The sequence below is a fragment of the Cetorhinus maximus genome, chromosome 30 (assembly GCF_964194155.1).
Source record: "Cetorhinus maximus chromosome 30, sCetMax3.hap1.1, whole genome shotgun sequence".
Classification (NCBI taxonomy): Eukaryota; Metazoa; Chordata; class Chondrichthyes; order Lamniformes; family Cetorhinidae; genus Cetorhinus; species Cetorhinus maximus.
The window spans coordinates 23975760-23992238 of record NC_135908.1 but is presented as its reverse complement, the minus strand read 5'-3'; the positions used below and the strand labels follow the sequence as shown (position 1 = coordinate 23992238).

The 16479-nt window shown below is 44.1% G+C and overlaps 1 protein-coding gene across 2 annotated transcripts in view; it reads left to right on the top strand.

The window, feature by feature from the left end:
- Window positions 1-16479, top strand: part of vps13c (vacuolar protein sorting 13 homolog C) — a 350466-nt gene that overhangs the window by 263464 nt on the left and 70523 nt on the right. For both annotated transcript variants that reach the window (XM_078532613.1, XM_078532615.1), the window contains 4 exons: window positions 412-576; window positions 1910-2038; window positions 8424-8557; window positions 9870-9996. In XM_078532613.1, the coding sequence (XP_078388739.1) occupies window positions 412-576; window positions 1910-2038; window positions 8424-8557; window positions 9870-9996 (555 nt within the window). The remainder of the gene's footprint in view (window positions 1-411; window positions 577-1909; window positions 2039-8423; window positions 8558-9869; window positions 9997-16479) is intronic.

The following is a 16479-nucleotide window of genomic DNA, read 5'->3' as shown; positions in this document are numbered from 1 at the left end:
ACCTCTTAAACTTCAGGGAATATGACTGCAGTTTGTGTAATCTATGCTTGTAATTTAACCCCTCGAGTCCAGATATTATTCTGGTAAACCCACACTACACTCCCTCCAGGGCCAGTATATTCTTCCTAAGGTGTGGTGTGCAGAATGTTCACTGTTCTCCAGGTGTGAGCTAACTAGGGCTTTGTATAGCTGAAACATGACTTCTACCCCCTTGCATTCAAGCCCTCTAGATAAGAAGGACAGCATTCCATTAACCTTTTTGATTATTTTCTGTATCTGTTCATTTACAATCACATTTAATGATCTGGGTACCTGGACTTTGGAAACTTATTCATGTGTACAGGATGCCTACAAGGTAGGTAGTCTGTACTGTAAATACTGTTAATAACTCATTTATTTTTAAAATCACAGATTGGAGTTACCATTAAGATGAGCAGTTTCAACATGACCAAGGTTGTTACCCTAACTCCATTCTACACTTTGGTTAACAAGTCTTCCTATGAATTGGAAGTTGGAGAAGATCAGCCGATTGACCAATTCGACAATGAGAAATGGGTTTATATTTCAGCAGCAGAGGTATAGTATTGGGTTTTAGTTTTGAAATATGCCTGTGAAAATATCCATTTACTCCTGTGGGTTTATCATCAGTAATGCAAATATAATTACTGCACAAGAATTCTATCACATTTTTAATGCATCCAGATTTTGATGTTAGGAGCAATTTACACTACGCCACTTGCTTTAACTGTTAATAAAATCTGCTAACTATTCTAAGAAGAAATGGTTCAATGGTAAAGTAGAAACACAAAGCACACAGGAGATTGAAATGTCCAGGATATTGTTTTGTTACTGCACAGCATTTATCAGAGCCTATACAGAGAACCTCTTCATTCTACTCTCAGCCTAATGTGGAATCCTCCTCAAATATTTGATAATTTCTCCAAAATGTTATCTTCACTGGATTCTGAATCTAATTAATTTGGTGATTTTTTTTTCTAAACATGAAGCACTGGTTGTTCACAAAAGTGACTCTGATGCTCCTTCCCATTTTCTTTACTGGAAAACAATCTCATTTGATTTTCTACATTTAAGTAACTGATTCTGAGCAAAACAACAGGCCACTTAAATATCTGCATACTCGTACAGACCCCTCCATGAGAGCGTTATTTAATGTGAGTGTTTAGGGCAATGTCATACATCTTGGGCAAGGAGCTTATAATCAAGTGTTGTATATGATTAATGATTGTATCCCCAGTTAAGCTATTTCTTCACTGTTTGAGCACTTGAGCACTTTTATATTCAGTTACCACACGTGCAGGACCCAGTCTTGTAACTGGCGACATGCCACATCTCAAATGAAAAGGTAATATCAGAATTTGTATTGAAGTTCAAAATCATTTGTACTTGTCTATTTTCAGGTTTTGAATTTGAATAACAGGCAGGGTTATTGTAGTGTGATAACACATGTGTGTGCTTAGACATTCACATATAATCATGTGAATTGGTAAATGTTATTGAATGAGGTTTATTAGCAATATTTCTGTTCTTGAGTTGGATATTTGTTTAGTTTTTCCAGCGAGTTTGTGCTCTCTTTCTTATATTGTTTCTTACTGTTACACAATTATGTTAACGTTATGGCACAAGAATTCAAAATGAAAGTTTTATTTGTTTTCATTATTTTATAATGTTGACATGAATAGTAAATTTGGCAGGCCGATACCAATTCTTAATAGTTTCTTAATATCGCAGCTCCTTTTGATTGGAGCAAATTAATTTTGGCTGTGTTGCACCTGGAATTCTGTCAACTATTTTAATTCTGTTTTTTAGCTTTGCATCCATTAAGTAACCAGTTCCTCATGTTTAACTGTCTTAGGAGCCCATTGCTAAAATTTCTTTAATTTTATTCCAGTGTCTTCCTTTCTGGCCGCAAACAACATCAAACAAGCTTTGTGTCCGAGTGGTTGGTTCTGAACTGTCATCAAAATCTTTCTTCTATAATAAGCAAGACAACGGCACATTGTTGAGTCTTGACCATGTGGTAAGTTCAAGTGCTCTGTTTTGTTTATGTTCTCTTTGATGACGGCAGACGTTGGATCTCAATTTGGAACCAGATGTGGAAGGGAGGTTGACTATTGTCTGCTCTGCTGTGAGTAAACTGCCAAGTTGGAAGCTCATTATCTTCCTGTGGGGACGGTGGGAGGCACAAAAGTGGAGGCAAGAAATTAAATATTTTTCGGAACCAGGATGGGTCATTTGGCCCAACCAGCTGCCCCTTTCTTATTGATCGAGCCCAACCATCTGCCTTTTATATCTATACTTTCACCCTTCTTTGTCCAGAAACTTGTCAAATTGCACCTAGAATATATTTATACAAGAACTTTATTAATGTGTTCAGTCTGTTACTCGATGAACACAAGACAGCTTCATTAACCTACCTTTTTTAAATTGGTGAAATGAGAAGAGGCCACAGTATTGGGCCTCCAGACTCTGCAAGAACCTGTTCAGCTGATTTCGGTTACGAGGCTAATGGTGTCCAAGGCAAAACTCATTTTCCCTGTGCTTTATTGAAAGGGGCAGATTGATCGATCATTTAGATGGAAGCTGTTGGGTGCTGTTCTTTGTCTATCTGAATGATGTTTGAGGAAAATTTTGATGACTAAGTGGCTGCATGCCCTGTGGTCCTTCAGCCGCATGTTGAAAGCTGTGGTTCATACACAGTGAACTCTGCAGGGTGTAAGGAAATTTTACAGCTCCCACCGCTCCTCTCCCAGTTCAACATATCCTGCCTGGTGGAGCAACATTCAGACAGGTGTTAGACTTACTTGGATATGTGGCAGAGAGCTGAGGGGCGTTGGGGGAGTGGTGTTAGAGAGGGGCATGGGGAGAGGGAGTACATCAGAAGTCCAGAGGCAGCCAGGTTCGAGATGTGGCTGCAGCTGGGAACCGTATCTTAGTGGTTATGTTACTGGACCAGTAATCAATCCTGAGGCCTGGTCCAATGCTCTGGAGACATGAATTCAAATCCTACCATAAATGTTGGAATTTAAAATCTAGTAATTAATAAGTCTACAATGAAAAGCTACTCTCAATAATGATGACCATGAAACTACCAGATTACCTGTAAAAACCCATCCGTAATGACCTTCAGGGGAAGAAATCTGCCATCCTAGTCCAGCCTAGCCTATGTGTGACCCCAGACCCATAGCAATATGTTTACCTTTTAGCTACCCTCTCAAATGGCAAAGCAAGCCACTCAGTTGTATCACTACAGAATAAAACTGGACAGATCATGTGACATCAGCATAGGCATCGGAAATGCCAAGGGCACCCAGCCCTGTCGACGATGCAATGTCCTCCTCAACAATATCTGGGGACTTTTGCCAAAATTAGGAGAGCTGCCCCACAGACTAGTCAGACACCAGCCTGACATAATCATACTCACTGAATCATAACTAATAGCCAATGCCCCAGGAATCACCACCACCACTCCTGGGTATGTCCTGCCCCCGCAGTCAGGAGGGAGTGGCCCTTGGAGCCTCAACATTGACTCGGAACTCCATGAAGTCTCATGGCATCAAGTCAAACACAGGCAAGGAAACCTCCTACTGAATATCACCTACCACCCTCCCTCAGCTGATGAATCAGTGCTCCTCCATGTTGAACACCACTTGGAAGAAGCACTGAAGGTAGCAAGGGAACAGAATGTACCCTGGGTGGGGGACTTCAATGTCCATCAGCAAGAGTGGCTCAACAGCATCACAAGTGTCCGAGCTGGCTGAACATTGAAGGATGTATCTGCCAGACTGGGCCTGTGACAGGTAATGAGGGAACCGATAAGAAGGAAGAAACTTAAACTGGTTCTCACAAACCTACCTGTCGCAGATATATTTGTCCTTGACAGTGTTGTCAGGAGTGACCACTGCGCTGTCCTTGTGGAGACGAAGTCCTGTCTTCACACTGCGGATACCCTCCGTGTTAAGTGACACTACCACTGTGCTAAATGGGATAGATTCAGAACAGATCTAGCAGCTAAAAACTGAGCATCCATGAGGTAATATGGGCCGTGGCAGAATTGTGTTCAACCACAATCTCTAACCTCATGGCTTGGCATATCCCTCACCATTGCCATCCTTACAGTACAGGAGCGCATGCCAGGGGCAGCACCAGGCATACCTAAAAATGAGGTGTCAACCTGGTGAAGCTACAGCATGGGACTATATGCCTGCTAAACAGTGGCAGCAGCATGCGGTAGACAGAGATAAACAACCCCACATCCAAAGGATTGGACCAAAGTTTTCCATTACTGCCATATCCAGTCATGTAAGGTAGTGGACAATTGAATTGCTATCGGGAGGAGGAAGCTCCACAAACACCCCTATCCTCAATGATGGGGGACCCCAGCACATCAGTGCAAAAGATAAGACTGAAGCATTTGCAACCATCTTCAACCAGAAGTGCAGATTAGGTGATGCATCTCAGCCTCCTCTGGAAGTTCCCAGTACCATAGATGCCAGTCTTCAGCCAATTCGATTCACTCCATGTGATATCAAAGAATAGCTAAAGGCACTGGTTAGAGAAAAGGCTATTGGCCCTGATAACATACGTACATACGTACATATGAATTAGGAGCAGGAGTAGGCAGCTCGGCCTCTCGAACATGCTCCGCCATTCAATAAGATCATAGCTGATCTGATTGTAATCACAGCTCCACATTCCCACATACCCTCGATAAGCTTTCACCCCCTTCTTTATGAAGAATCTATCCAGCTCTGCCTTAAAAATATTCCAATGCTCTGCTTCCATTGCCTTTTGAGGAAGAGAGTTCCAAAAACTCACTACCCACTGAGAGAAAAAAATTCTCGTCACCTTTGTTTTAAATGGGTAACACCTTATTTTTAAACAGTGACCCCGAGTTCTAGATTCTCCAACAAGAGCAAACATCCTCTCCACATTCACCCTGCCAAGGTCCCTCAGGACCTTGTATGTTTCAATCAAGTCACTCCTTACTCTTCTAAACTCCGGCAGATAAAAGCCTAGCCTGTCCAATCTTTCCTCATAAGCCAACCCTCCCATTCCAGATATAAATCCAATAAACCTTCTCTAAACTGCTTCCAATACATTTACAACAATCCTTAAATAAGGAGACCAGTACTGTACACGGTACTCCAGATGTGGTCTCACCAAAGCCCTCTATAACACTCTGGCGGTAGTACTGAAGACCTGTGCTCCTAAACTGGCTGCGTCCTTAGCCAAGCTATTCCAGCTCAACTACAACACAGCCATCTACCTGACAATGTGGAAAATTGCCCAGATATATCCTGTCCACAAAACAGGACAAATCCAATCAGACCCCATCCACTTTTCTCAATCATCAACAAAGTGATGGAAGATGTCGTTGGCTGTGCTATCAAACAGCACTTAAACAGCAATAACTTGCTTATTGATGCGCAGTCTGGGTTCTGCCAGAGCTACTTGGCTCATGACCTCATTGCAGTCTTGGTCCAAACATGGATAAAAGAACTGAATTCCATAGGTGAGATTGACTGCCCTTGATATTAAGACAGCATTTGACCTAATGTTGCATCGAGGAGCTCTAGCAAGACAGGAAATCTCTCCACTGGGGAGCCATAGCTAGCGTAAAGGAAGATGTTGTTGGAGATCAATCGTCTCAGTCCCAGGACATCACAGCAAGAGTTCCTCAGGGTAGTGTCCTCAGAGCAAACATCTTCAGCTGCTTCATCAGTAAACTTCCCTCCAGTATGAAGTCAGAAGTGGGCATGTTCACTAATGATTGCACAGCACCATTGTTCAGTCCCATTCACAGCTCCTCAGATACAGAAGCAGTCCGTGTCCGCTTGCAGCAAGACCTGGATAACGTTCAGATTTGGGCTGCTAAGTGGCAGTCCATACCACACAAGTGTCAGGAAATGACTGTTTCTAACCAAAGAGAGTTTTACCATCTCTCCTTGATGTTCAGTGATATTACCATTGTTGAACCACCGCCATCAACATTCTGGGGGATATCATTGACCAGAAACTGGACTGGACCAGTCATATAAACATTGTGGCTACAAGAGCAGGTCAGAGGCTGGGAATTGAGAGGTGAGTAACTCACCTGACTCCCCGACTCCTTCAACAGCACCTTCTAAACCTCCAAACTCTACCATCTAGAAGGGCCAGGGAATCAGATACATGGGAACACCACCACCAGTAGATCCCCTCCAAGTCACTCACCATCCTGACTTGGAAATATATCAGCGTTCCTTCACTGTCGCTGGATCAAAATCCTGGAACTCCCTCCCTAACAGCACTGTGGGTGTACCTACACCACATGGACTGCAGCGGTTCAAGAAGGCAGCTCACTACCACCTTCTCAAGGGCAATTAGCGATGGGCAAGAAATGCTTGTCTTGTCAGTGATGCCCACTTTCCAAAAACAATTTTTTAAAAAATCTGCACGGGAGCACTGCAGTCTAATGCTTCAGGTCAGAAGGATTGTGCAAAAGAAGAGCTTTGTGGATTCAAGGATCTCAAACTTAACGCTTTGGGAATTTTGAGAAGAATGGCTGTCGTGATGGGGGAGTAAGACTTGGTGACAGGACATGGGCTGCAGGTTTCTAAACATCTATACTCCAAGTTGTCATTAAAACACCAGAGCCAGACAGAATCTGTGATCTCTGTGCCTGTGGCAGAGCCATTAAAGACCGAAGAAATGCGAGACTTGCACCACCACTGATTGGGCTGATTCTCCTTGTAGAATAGTCACCTGAGCATTCAGCAACTCAGCTACCCAAATGCACTGAGAGCGCATTCTTCCTAAAAGATTGCTTGTGCCACTTAGAATGGATGCAATTTCTAAGCACCAAAGGAAGTGCTGCTTGGATTATGATCAGCAAATGTTGAAAGGTGTCAGAAAAGATAACCCAACTTAGAAATAATGAATAAATGCACGTGATTTTGGAATAGTGCTTATGTACATTATCGCTTAAAGTTGAAAGAGGACATTGCATTATCACACCATTGTTCCATAGAGAGCGAGGGATTCAGGCTTATTTAGGCCATAACGATTTCTTCCACCCCGGATGCTCAGGGTGAGCGGAGAGACTGGCTACAACAGGGACAAACATAGTGCTGCATATTCTCCTAAACGGCCTCTGACAGAAGAGGAGGACGTGTTCATCAACAATAACTTACATTTACTTCGGGTTTATACACAGTAAATGTAAGAGGATGGCAAGCAATAAGAAGGGAATGAAGGCATGGTCACAGACATAGGCTTTGAGGGGGCTTTAATACTTGGGCAGAGCGGTAGCAAGGATTAGTTTTAGAATAGAAAATACCTGAAGGCTGGGCCACTGATTAAATGGAAAAGGGAGGATGGGCTGGAGTAGCAATGCCAGGGAGGCCAGATTCCAGATTGGAGGATGCCAATTAGTTATAGGAGGCTGTGGAAGTAGGGATGAGTGAGGCTGGAGGAGTTGTAGAAGGCAGTAGGAGTGAGGATCTAGGAGATTGTAGAAGCAGGGTTGAGTGAGGCTGTTGAAAGATTTTTGAATGAATTTGTGTATGGCAGTGGTAAAACTAAGATGCATCAATTCATGTAGCATTGAATACAAGCATTTTGGAGCCATTTTTACCATCTTAAAGTTGCCTGCCATCTGTACAGGTGTGCTTTTTACATAAATGCCACTATTGATATTTCAGTGTACTCTGCATGTTACTTTAAAATTGCCGTATTCTCTCCTCATTTCAGTAGATTAGTGCCATGGATGTAGAGCTGGACCTATATTTTGCCAGCTCTGTTGTGTCAGGTAGGCAGCCAGGTTGGAGATGGCACACTTAGAATGCTCTCATTCCAAAATCCTGCTTGTGCCACCTAAACAACTCTTTTGTGGTAACAATTTCCAAAGACCAAAGGAAATGGCTGTTTGGATTGTTATGATCAGTAAATGTTTATGGATGGCAGAAAATCATAACTAGCTTAGAAATAAGTGAATAATAATGAAAATAGTAAGTGAACTTAAAAATGCATCTAATTTTGAGCAGTTGAATTGTAGAGAAGAGCGGGCAAAACTCCTGATCTATAACAAAGCAGAATTAATAAACATAATTAAATTTAATCAAAATTCCTAATAATAATTTGCAAGTAAAAGGAATGAAAGTTGCAAAGCATGGCACTTAACATCACACACATCTCTCTCTCAATACACACCTGGTGTTATGCAAAATGGATAAAGAAACTTGGCGTTTCATTCTTCTGTTTTTAACATGATCAAGTTCCCCTGTATAAAATCTCTGCAGCAACTAATTTGGCCATAAGGAAATTACAAACCTATTGCTAATGTTGTTTTGCAATGATATGTTTCAGATTCCAATTATGAGTAGAACTGGCAGTTGATCTTATGCATTTTTTTGCTTTGGCAGTGTGGTGGAGTTATAGTGGATGTGAATGTTGCAGATCATGCCACAGAGATCACTTTTACTGACTATTATGATGGTTCTGCACCTGCCCTACTCATTAATCATACAACGGCAGTGAAGTTTCGCTTCAAGCAAAGGTATGTGAAATCCCCATAGCAGCTCTTAACTGAATCAGTTTGCAAATTGCACCAACAGGGATGCAATGCATGACCAGTTAATAATTTGTTAGTTGTTGATGTTTTACAGAAGAATCTTAGTCAGGGCATTTGAATGCTCCTCTTTTAATGTTGGCATGATATCTTTTATATCCACCTTTTAGCCCAAGAGAATCTGGGGTGCACTCAAGGAGATTGATTACTTGTCTGAACAGACAGACAATTTAGAAGTAATGTTTCATCTGAAAAACAGCATTTATGACAATTTGGTACTCCCCTGTTTTGCGTTGCAATATCAACCTAGGTTGTGCTTAAGTCCTTGATGGGGCTTCAATGCCAGCTGAGCCAAAGTGCATTTCAAATGGAAAGAAAGTACTTTCTCTTAAAAGTAAATCAATGTTATTCTCTCATATAATCCCAGATTACCTATTTATGATCTTAATGTGTTATTTATATGATACCTGTACATTTAATGAATCCATCACACTTTGTTACAGATACAAAACTAGCTTGGGTGTCATTTTTGGCTCATTGGTAACTCTCTTGTTTGAGTTAGAAGGTTCTGGCTTCACTTCCATAGACTTGAGCACATAATCTAGGCTGATGCTGAGGGAATGTTACACTCACTGAGGTCCTGCCTTTCGGGGTAGACATTAATGTGAAGCCCTGTCACCCGCCTCCCGCACACACCCCCTCAGGGAGACATAAAGACCCCATGGTCCTATTCGAAGATAAGCACGAAGGTCCCCTGGTAATAATAAAAATACTGTGGATGCTGGCAGTCTGAAATAGAAACAGAAAGTGCTGGAAATACTCAGCAGGTTTGGCAACATCTGTGGACAAAGAAACAGAGCTAACGTTTCAAGTCGAATACGACTCTTCAGTCTGTTAGTTACAACAGAATTGTTACAAAATGTGTTAAAATGACAAGTTTATTGTTACCTGAGACCTAAGGTGTACTTTTGTTGCTGTATATTACAGGTATGCTGAGTTTTAGAATTTTGACAGCATGTAAGATGTTATTACCATTTTGCACAAGTAGTGATTTTAAAAAATATAAGTTTGTGTATCTTATACATTTAACTGAACAATACAGGGTAATATGCTAGCTTTTCCGGACTTTGAATTTCTGCATAGGCTAAGCAATTGTAATGGAAAAGCTATGTACAGGAGTTAGTTTCTGTGAATGCACTTCTATTCTGGCACAGGGATAATATTACTGCTAAATGAAATGTCTTGTTCACGAGTAGTTTATACTCTTCTCACTGCCCTTTAATCCTTTCCTACCCGACAGTGGATTACAGGATGAGTTGATACTTGACCCAGGACAGGCTCGATTATTTGCATGGACTGACCCTACTGGTATCAGGAAACTTAACTGGGGCTGTGTCTGGAAAACAGGAGAACTTGACTTGTTAAAGGTACGTAGATATTACCTGTAAAAACAAAAAGAGCTCTTAAGAAAGAAAAGTCAACCTGCAGTGGAACCTGGTTGACTGCAAAGCAGTTAGCAATCGATGAACTGTATGTAAGTAGTTGCCTGAATGTTGGGTGATTACTAAGAGCTGGAAGTTGACTGAGCAGTTGTAATTTGGGCATGACCCAGAAGGCGGAGTGCATCGTAATTGGTGAGAAGCAGAGCATTTGGTCAGTGACAGTTTGGTACAGAGGGAGGAGGTGGTGGTGTTAGGCCAAGTGAATTAGTTACATGAAACAATATTTAAATATATTAAACAAGGTTAAATTGAGATGGCAGTCGAGGTGGTATGCTACATATGCAGTATGTGGAAGTTTGTGATGATAAGGATGATTCCAGACAACCATATTTGCATTTAGTGCCTGCAGTTTGAGGAACTTCAGCTCAGAGTTATGGATCTAGAGTCTGAGTTGCAGATATTGTGATGCATCAGGGAGGGGGGTTAGTTACTTGGATTTTTTTGACCCAAAAAGCAGTCAGACCAGCAGGTTTAGATTTGATTAGAGTTCAAGGAGAGGTAGATGTGACAGTGATTAAGGTAGGTGAGGGCACAGCAGATACAGTGAGCTAAAGGAAGCTGAGAGGAGTATAGAATGTGCAGGGATGAAATCAAAAAGGAAATTAGCAAAGCAAAGAGAGGGCATGAAAGAGTATTGGCAAGCAAAATCAAGAACCACCCAAAAATGTTTAATCAATGCATTAAGAGTGAGAGAATAACTAAGGAAAAAGTAGGGCCCATAAAAGACCAAAAAGGTGGTGTGTGTGGAGGCAGAGGATGTGGGTATGGTTCATTATGAATATTTTGCATCTGTCTTCACAAAAGAGGGGGCAATGCAGACATTTTAGTTAAGAAGGAGAAGTGTGAAGTATTGGATGTAATAAACATACAGAGATGGGAAGTATTAAGGGGACCAGCATCCTTGAAACTGGATAAATAACCAGGGCTGGATGATATGTATCCCAGGCTGTTAAAAGAAGCCAGGGAGGAAATAGCTGAAGGTCTGACCATCATTTTCCAATCCTCACTGGATACAGGTGTGGTACCGGAGAATTGGAGGACTGCTAATGTTGTACCCATGTCTAAAAAGGAAGCGATGGATAGACCGAATAATTATACACCAGTCTGACCGACCTCGGTAGTGGGTAAATTATTGGAATAAATTCTGGAGGACAGGATAAACTGTCACTTAGGCATGGATTTAATCGAGGATATTCAGTGTGGATTTGTTCAGGGAAGGCTGTGTCTGGCTAACTTGATTGAGTTCTTTGAGTGAGTAACGGGGAGTATTGATGAGGGCAGTGCAGTTGATGTGATCTACGTGGATTTTAGCAAGGCTTTTGACAAGGTCTCACATAGCAAACTGGTTAAAAAATAAAAGCCCATGAGATCCAGAGGAATGTAGCAAGCTGGATACAAAATTGGCTCATTGGCAGAAAACAAAGGGTAATTGTTGATGAATGTTTTTGACTGGAAGGCTGTTTCCAGTGGGGTTCGGCAGGGCTCAGTACTAGCCCTACCTTTTGTGGTATGTATTCATAATTTAAATGTAAATGTAGGGGGAATGATCAAGAAGTTTTCACATCGCACAAAAATTGGCCGCGTGGTTGTTGGGAGTACGATTACTATAAACTGCAGGAAGCTATCAATGGACTGGTCACGTGGGCAGAAAAGTAGCAAATGGAATTCAACCCAGAGAAGTGTGAGGTGATGCATTTGGGGAGGTCAAACAAGGCAAAGGATTGCACAGTAAATGGGAGGAGGATACTGAGTGGTGCATTCACCTTGGAGTGAATGTCGACAGATCCCCGAAGGTAGCAGGACGGGTTGATTAGGTGGTTAAGAAGGCATGTGGTATCCTTTCATTTATTAGCCGAGGCATAGAACCTAGAGCAGGGAGGTTATGCCTGAACTATGCAAAACATTAGTTGGGCTACAACTTGAGTAGCGTGTGCAGTTCTGGTGACCTTTTTTTTAATTCATTCATGGGATGTGGGCATCACTGGCTAGGCCAGCATTTATTGTCCATCCCTAATTACCCATGAGAAGATGGCAGTGAGCTGCCTTCTTGAACCACTGCAGTCCATGTGGCATAGGTACACCCACAGTGCGGTTAGGGAGGGTGTTCCAGGATTCTGACCCAGCGACAGTGAAAGAACGGCAATATATTCCCAAGTCAGGATGGTGAGTGACTTGGGGGGGAACTTCCAGGTGGTGGTGTTCCCATCTATCTGCTGCCCTTGTCCTTCTAGATGGTAGTGGTCATGGGTTTGGAAGGTGCTGTCTAAGGAGCATTGGTGAATTCCTGCAGTGCATCTTGTAGATGGTACACACTGCTGCCACTGTGCGTCGTTGGTGGAAGGAGTGAATGTGGTGCCAATCAAGCAGGCTGCTTTGTCCTGGATGGTGTCAAGCTTCTTGAGTGTTGTTGGAGCTTCACTCATCCAGGCAAGTGGGGAGTATTCCATCACAGTCCTGACTTGTGCCTTGTAGATGGTGGACAGGCTTTAGGGAGTCAGGAAGTGAGTTACTCTCGCTGCAGGATTCCTAGTCTCTGACCTGCTCTTGTAGTCTCAGTAATTATATGGCTAAACAAAAACAGAATTACCTGGAAAAACTCAGCAGGTCTGGCAGCATCGGTGGAGAAGAAAGAGTCGACGTTTCGGGTCCACACGACCCTTCAACAGAACTGAAGTATAGTTAGGAGAGGGGTGAAATATACGGTGGTTTAAGGTGGGGGGCGGGGGGAGAGAAGTTGAGGGTGGGGTGGTTGTAGGGACAAGCAAGCAGATAATCAAAAGGTGTCACAGACAAAAGGATCAAAGAGGTGTTGAAGGTGGTGATATTATCTAAGAAAAGTGCTAATTAAGAATGGATGGCAGGACACTCAATGTACAGCTCTAGTGGAGGTGGGGTGGAAAGATTGACAAGGTATTAGTTGTAGATTTAAAAATAATGGAAATAGGTGGGAAAAGAAAAATCTATATAAATTATTGAAAACAAAAAAAAACAAAAGGGAGGGGGAGGAAACGGGGTGGGGATGGGGGGAGGGGGAGTTTAAGATCTAAAGTTGTTGAATTCAATATTCAGCCCGGAAGGCTGTAAAGTGCCTAGTCGGAAGATGAGGTGCTGTTCCTCCAGTTTGCGTTGGGCTTCACTGGAACAATGCAGCAAGCCCAGGACAGACATGTGGGCAAGAGAGCAGGGTGGAGTGTTAAAATGGCAAGCGACAGGTAGGTTTGGGTCTTTCTTGCGGACAGACCGCAGGTGTTCTGCAAAGCGGTCGCCCAGTTTGCGTTTGGTCTCTCCAGTGTAGAGGAGACCACATTGGGAGCAACGAATGCAGTAAACTAAGTTAGGGGAAATGCAAGTGAAATGCTGCTTCACTTGAAAGGAGTGTTTGGGCCCTTGGACGGTGAGGAGAGAGGAAGTGAAGGGGCAGGTGTTGCATCTTCTGCGTGGGCATGGTGAGGTGCCATAGGTGGGGGTTGAGGAGTAGGGGGTGATGGAGGAGTGGACTAGGGTGTCCTGGAGGGAACGATCCCTACGGAATGCCGCCAGGGGGGGTGAAGGGAAGATATGTTTGGTGGTGGCATCATGCTGGAGTTGGCGCAAATGGTGGAGGATGATCCTTTGAATGCGGAGGCTGGTGGGGTGATAAGTGAGGACCAGGGGGACCCTATCATGTTTCTGGGAGGGAGGAGAAGGTATGAGGGTGGATGCGCGGGAGATGGGCCGGACACGGTTGAGGGCCCTGTCAACGACCGTGGGTGGAAAACCTCGGTTAAGGAAGAAGGAGGACATGTCAGAGGAGCTGTTTTTGAAGGTAGCGTCATCAGAACAGATGCGACGGAGGCGAAGGAACTGAGAGAATGGGATGGAGTCCTTACAGGAAGCGGGGTGTGAGGAGCTGTAGTCGAGGTAGCTGTGGGAGTCGGTAGGCTTGTAATGGGTATTGGTGGACAGTCTATCATCAGAAATTGAGACAGAGAGGTTAAGGAAGGGAAGAGAAGTGTCAGAGATGGACCATGTGAAAATGATGGAGGGGTGGAGATTGGAAGCAAAATTTTTCCAGGTCCCGACGAGAGCATGAAGCAACACCGAAGTAATCATCGATGTACCGGAGAAAGAGTTGTGGGAGGGGGCCGGAGTAGGACTGGAACAAGGAATGTTCCACATACCCCATAAAGAGACAGGCATAGCTGGGGCCCATGCGGGTACCCATAGCCACACCTTTTATTTGGAGGAAGTGAGAGGAGTTAAAGGAGAAATTGTTCAGTGTGAGAACAAGTTCAGCCAGACGGAGGAGAGTAGTGGTGGATGGGGATTGTTCGGGCCTCTGTTCAAGGAAGAAGTTAAGGGCCCTCAGACCATCCTGGTGGGGGATGGAGGTGTAGAGGGATTGGACATCCATGGTGAAGAGGAGGCGGTTGGGGCCAGGGAACTGGAAATTGTTGATGTGACGTAAGGTGTCAGAGGAATCACGGATGTAGGTGGGAAGGGACTGGACAAGGGGAGAGAGAAGGGAGTCAAGATAACGAGAAATGAGTTCCGTGGGGCAGGAACAGGCTGACACGATCGGTCTGCCAGGACAGTTCCGTTTGTGGATTTTGGGTAGGAGGTAGAAGCGGGCCGTCCGAGGTTGGGCGACTATCAGGTTGGAAACTGTGGGAGGAAGATCTCCAGAGGAGATGAGGTCAGTGACAGTCCTGGAAACAATGGCTTGATGTTCAGCGTTGGGGTCATGGTCCAGGGAGAAGTAGGAGGAAGTGTCTGCGAGTTGACGCTCAGCCTCCGCGAGGTAGAGGTCAGTGCGCCAGACAACAACAGCACCACCCTTGTCAACAGGTTTGATGACAATGTTGGGGTTGGACCTGAGAGAACGGAGTGCAGTAACTTCAGAGAGAGACAGATTAGAATGGGTGAGAGGAGCAGAGAAATTGAGACTACTAATGTCATGCCCACAGTTCTCAATGAAAAGATCAAGAGAAGGTAAGAATCCAGAGGGAGGGGTCCAGTTGGAGGGAGAATATTGGAGGCGTGTAAAAGGATCCGTTGAACGGGGAGAGGACTCCTGCCCAAAGAAGTGAGCACGGAGACGAAGACGGCGGAAGAAGAGTTCAGCATCGTGCCGAGCCCGAAATTCATTGAGATGAGGGCGTAAGGATACGAAACTAAGTCCTTTGCTGAGCACTGAACGTTCAGCATCGGAGAGGGGAATGTCAGGGGGTATAGTGAATACGCGGCTGGGGCTGGGATTGGAAGATGGGGTGGGGACGGAAGGACACGCAGGGGTGGAGGGTCCCAGATGGGTGTTGGCTAGTCCAGTTCAGTTTCTGGCCAATGGTAACCTTCCCAGAATGTTGATTGTGGAGGATTCAGTGATGGTAATGCCATTGAATGTCAAGGGGCGATCATTGGATTCTCTCTTGTTGGAGATAGTTATTGCTTGGTACTTGTGTGGCGCAAATGTTACTTGCCACTTGTCAGCTCCAAGCCTCGGTATTGTCCAGGACATGGACTGCTTCAGTATCTGAGGAATTATGAATGGTGCTGTACGTTGTGCAATCACCGACGAACATCCTCACTTCAGATCTTATGATGGAAGCAAGGTCACTGATGAAGCAGCTGAAGAAGCTTGACACCATCCAGGACAAAGCAGTCCTCTTGATTGGCACCACATCCACAAACATTCACTCCCTCCACCACCGACGCACAGTGACAGCAGTGTGTACCATCTACAAGATGCACTGCAGGAATTCACCAAGGCTCCTTCGACAGCACCTTCCAAACCCACGACCACTATCACCTAGAAGGACAAGGGCAGCAGATAGATGGGAACCTGGAAGCTCCTACCTGGCAGTTCCCCTCCAAGTCAATTACCTTCCTGACTTGGAAATATATCACTGTTTCTTCATTGTCACTGGGTCAAAATCCTGGAACTCCCTCCCTAACAGCACTGTGGGTTTACCTACACCACATGGACTGCAGCGGTTCAAGAAGGCAGCTCACCACCACCTTCTCAAGGGCAACTAGGGATGAGCAATAAATGCTGGCCCAGCCAGCGAAGCCCACATCCCATGAATGAATTAAAAAAAAAAGGATGGTTGGACCGCAGAGCTGATTACCGAAAGGATGTGATTGCATGAGTGAGGGTACAGAGGAGATTTACAAGGATGCTGCCAGGTCTGGAAAATTTTAGCTATGAGGAAAGATTAGATAGGCTGGGGTTGTTCTCCTTGGAACAGAGGAGGCTGAGGGGAGATTTGATTGAGATGTACAAAATTGTGATGGAGCGGAAAGAAAGCGTCTAGTTACCTTAGTAGAGAGGTCAGTGACTAGGGGTACAGATTAAAAGTGATTGGTAGAGGGAGATGAACATTTTTTCACCCAGTGTTGCAGGTGTCTGGAACTCACTGCCTGAAAGGG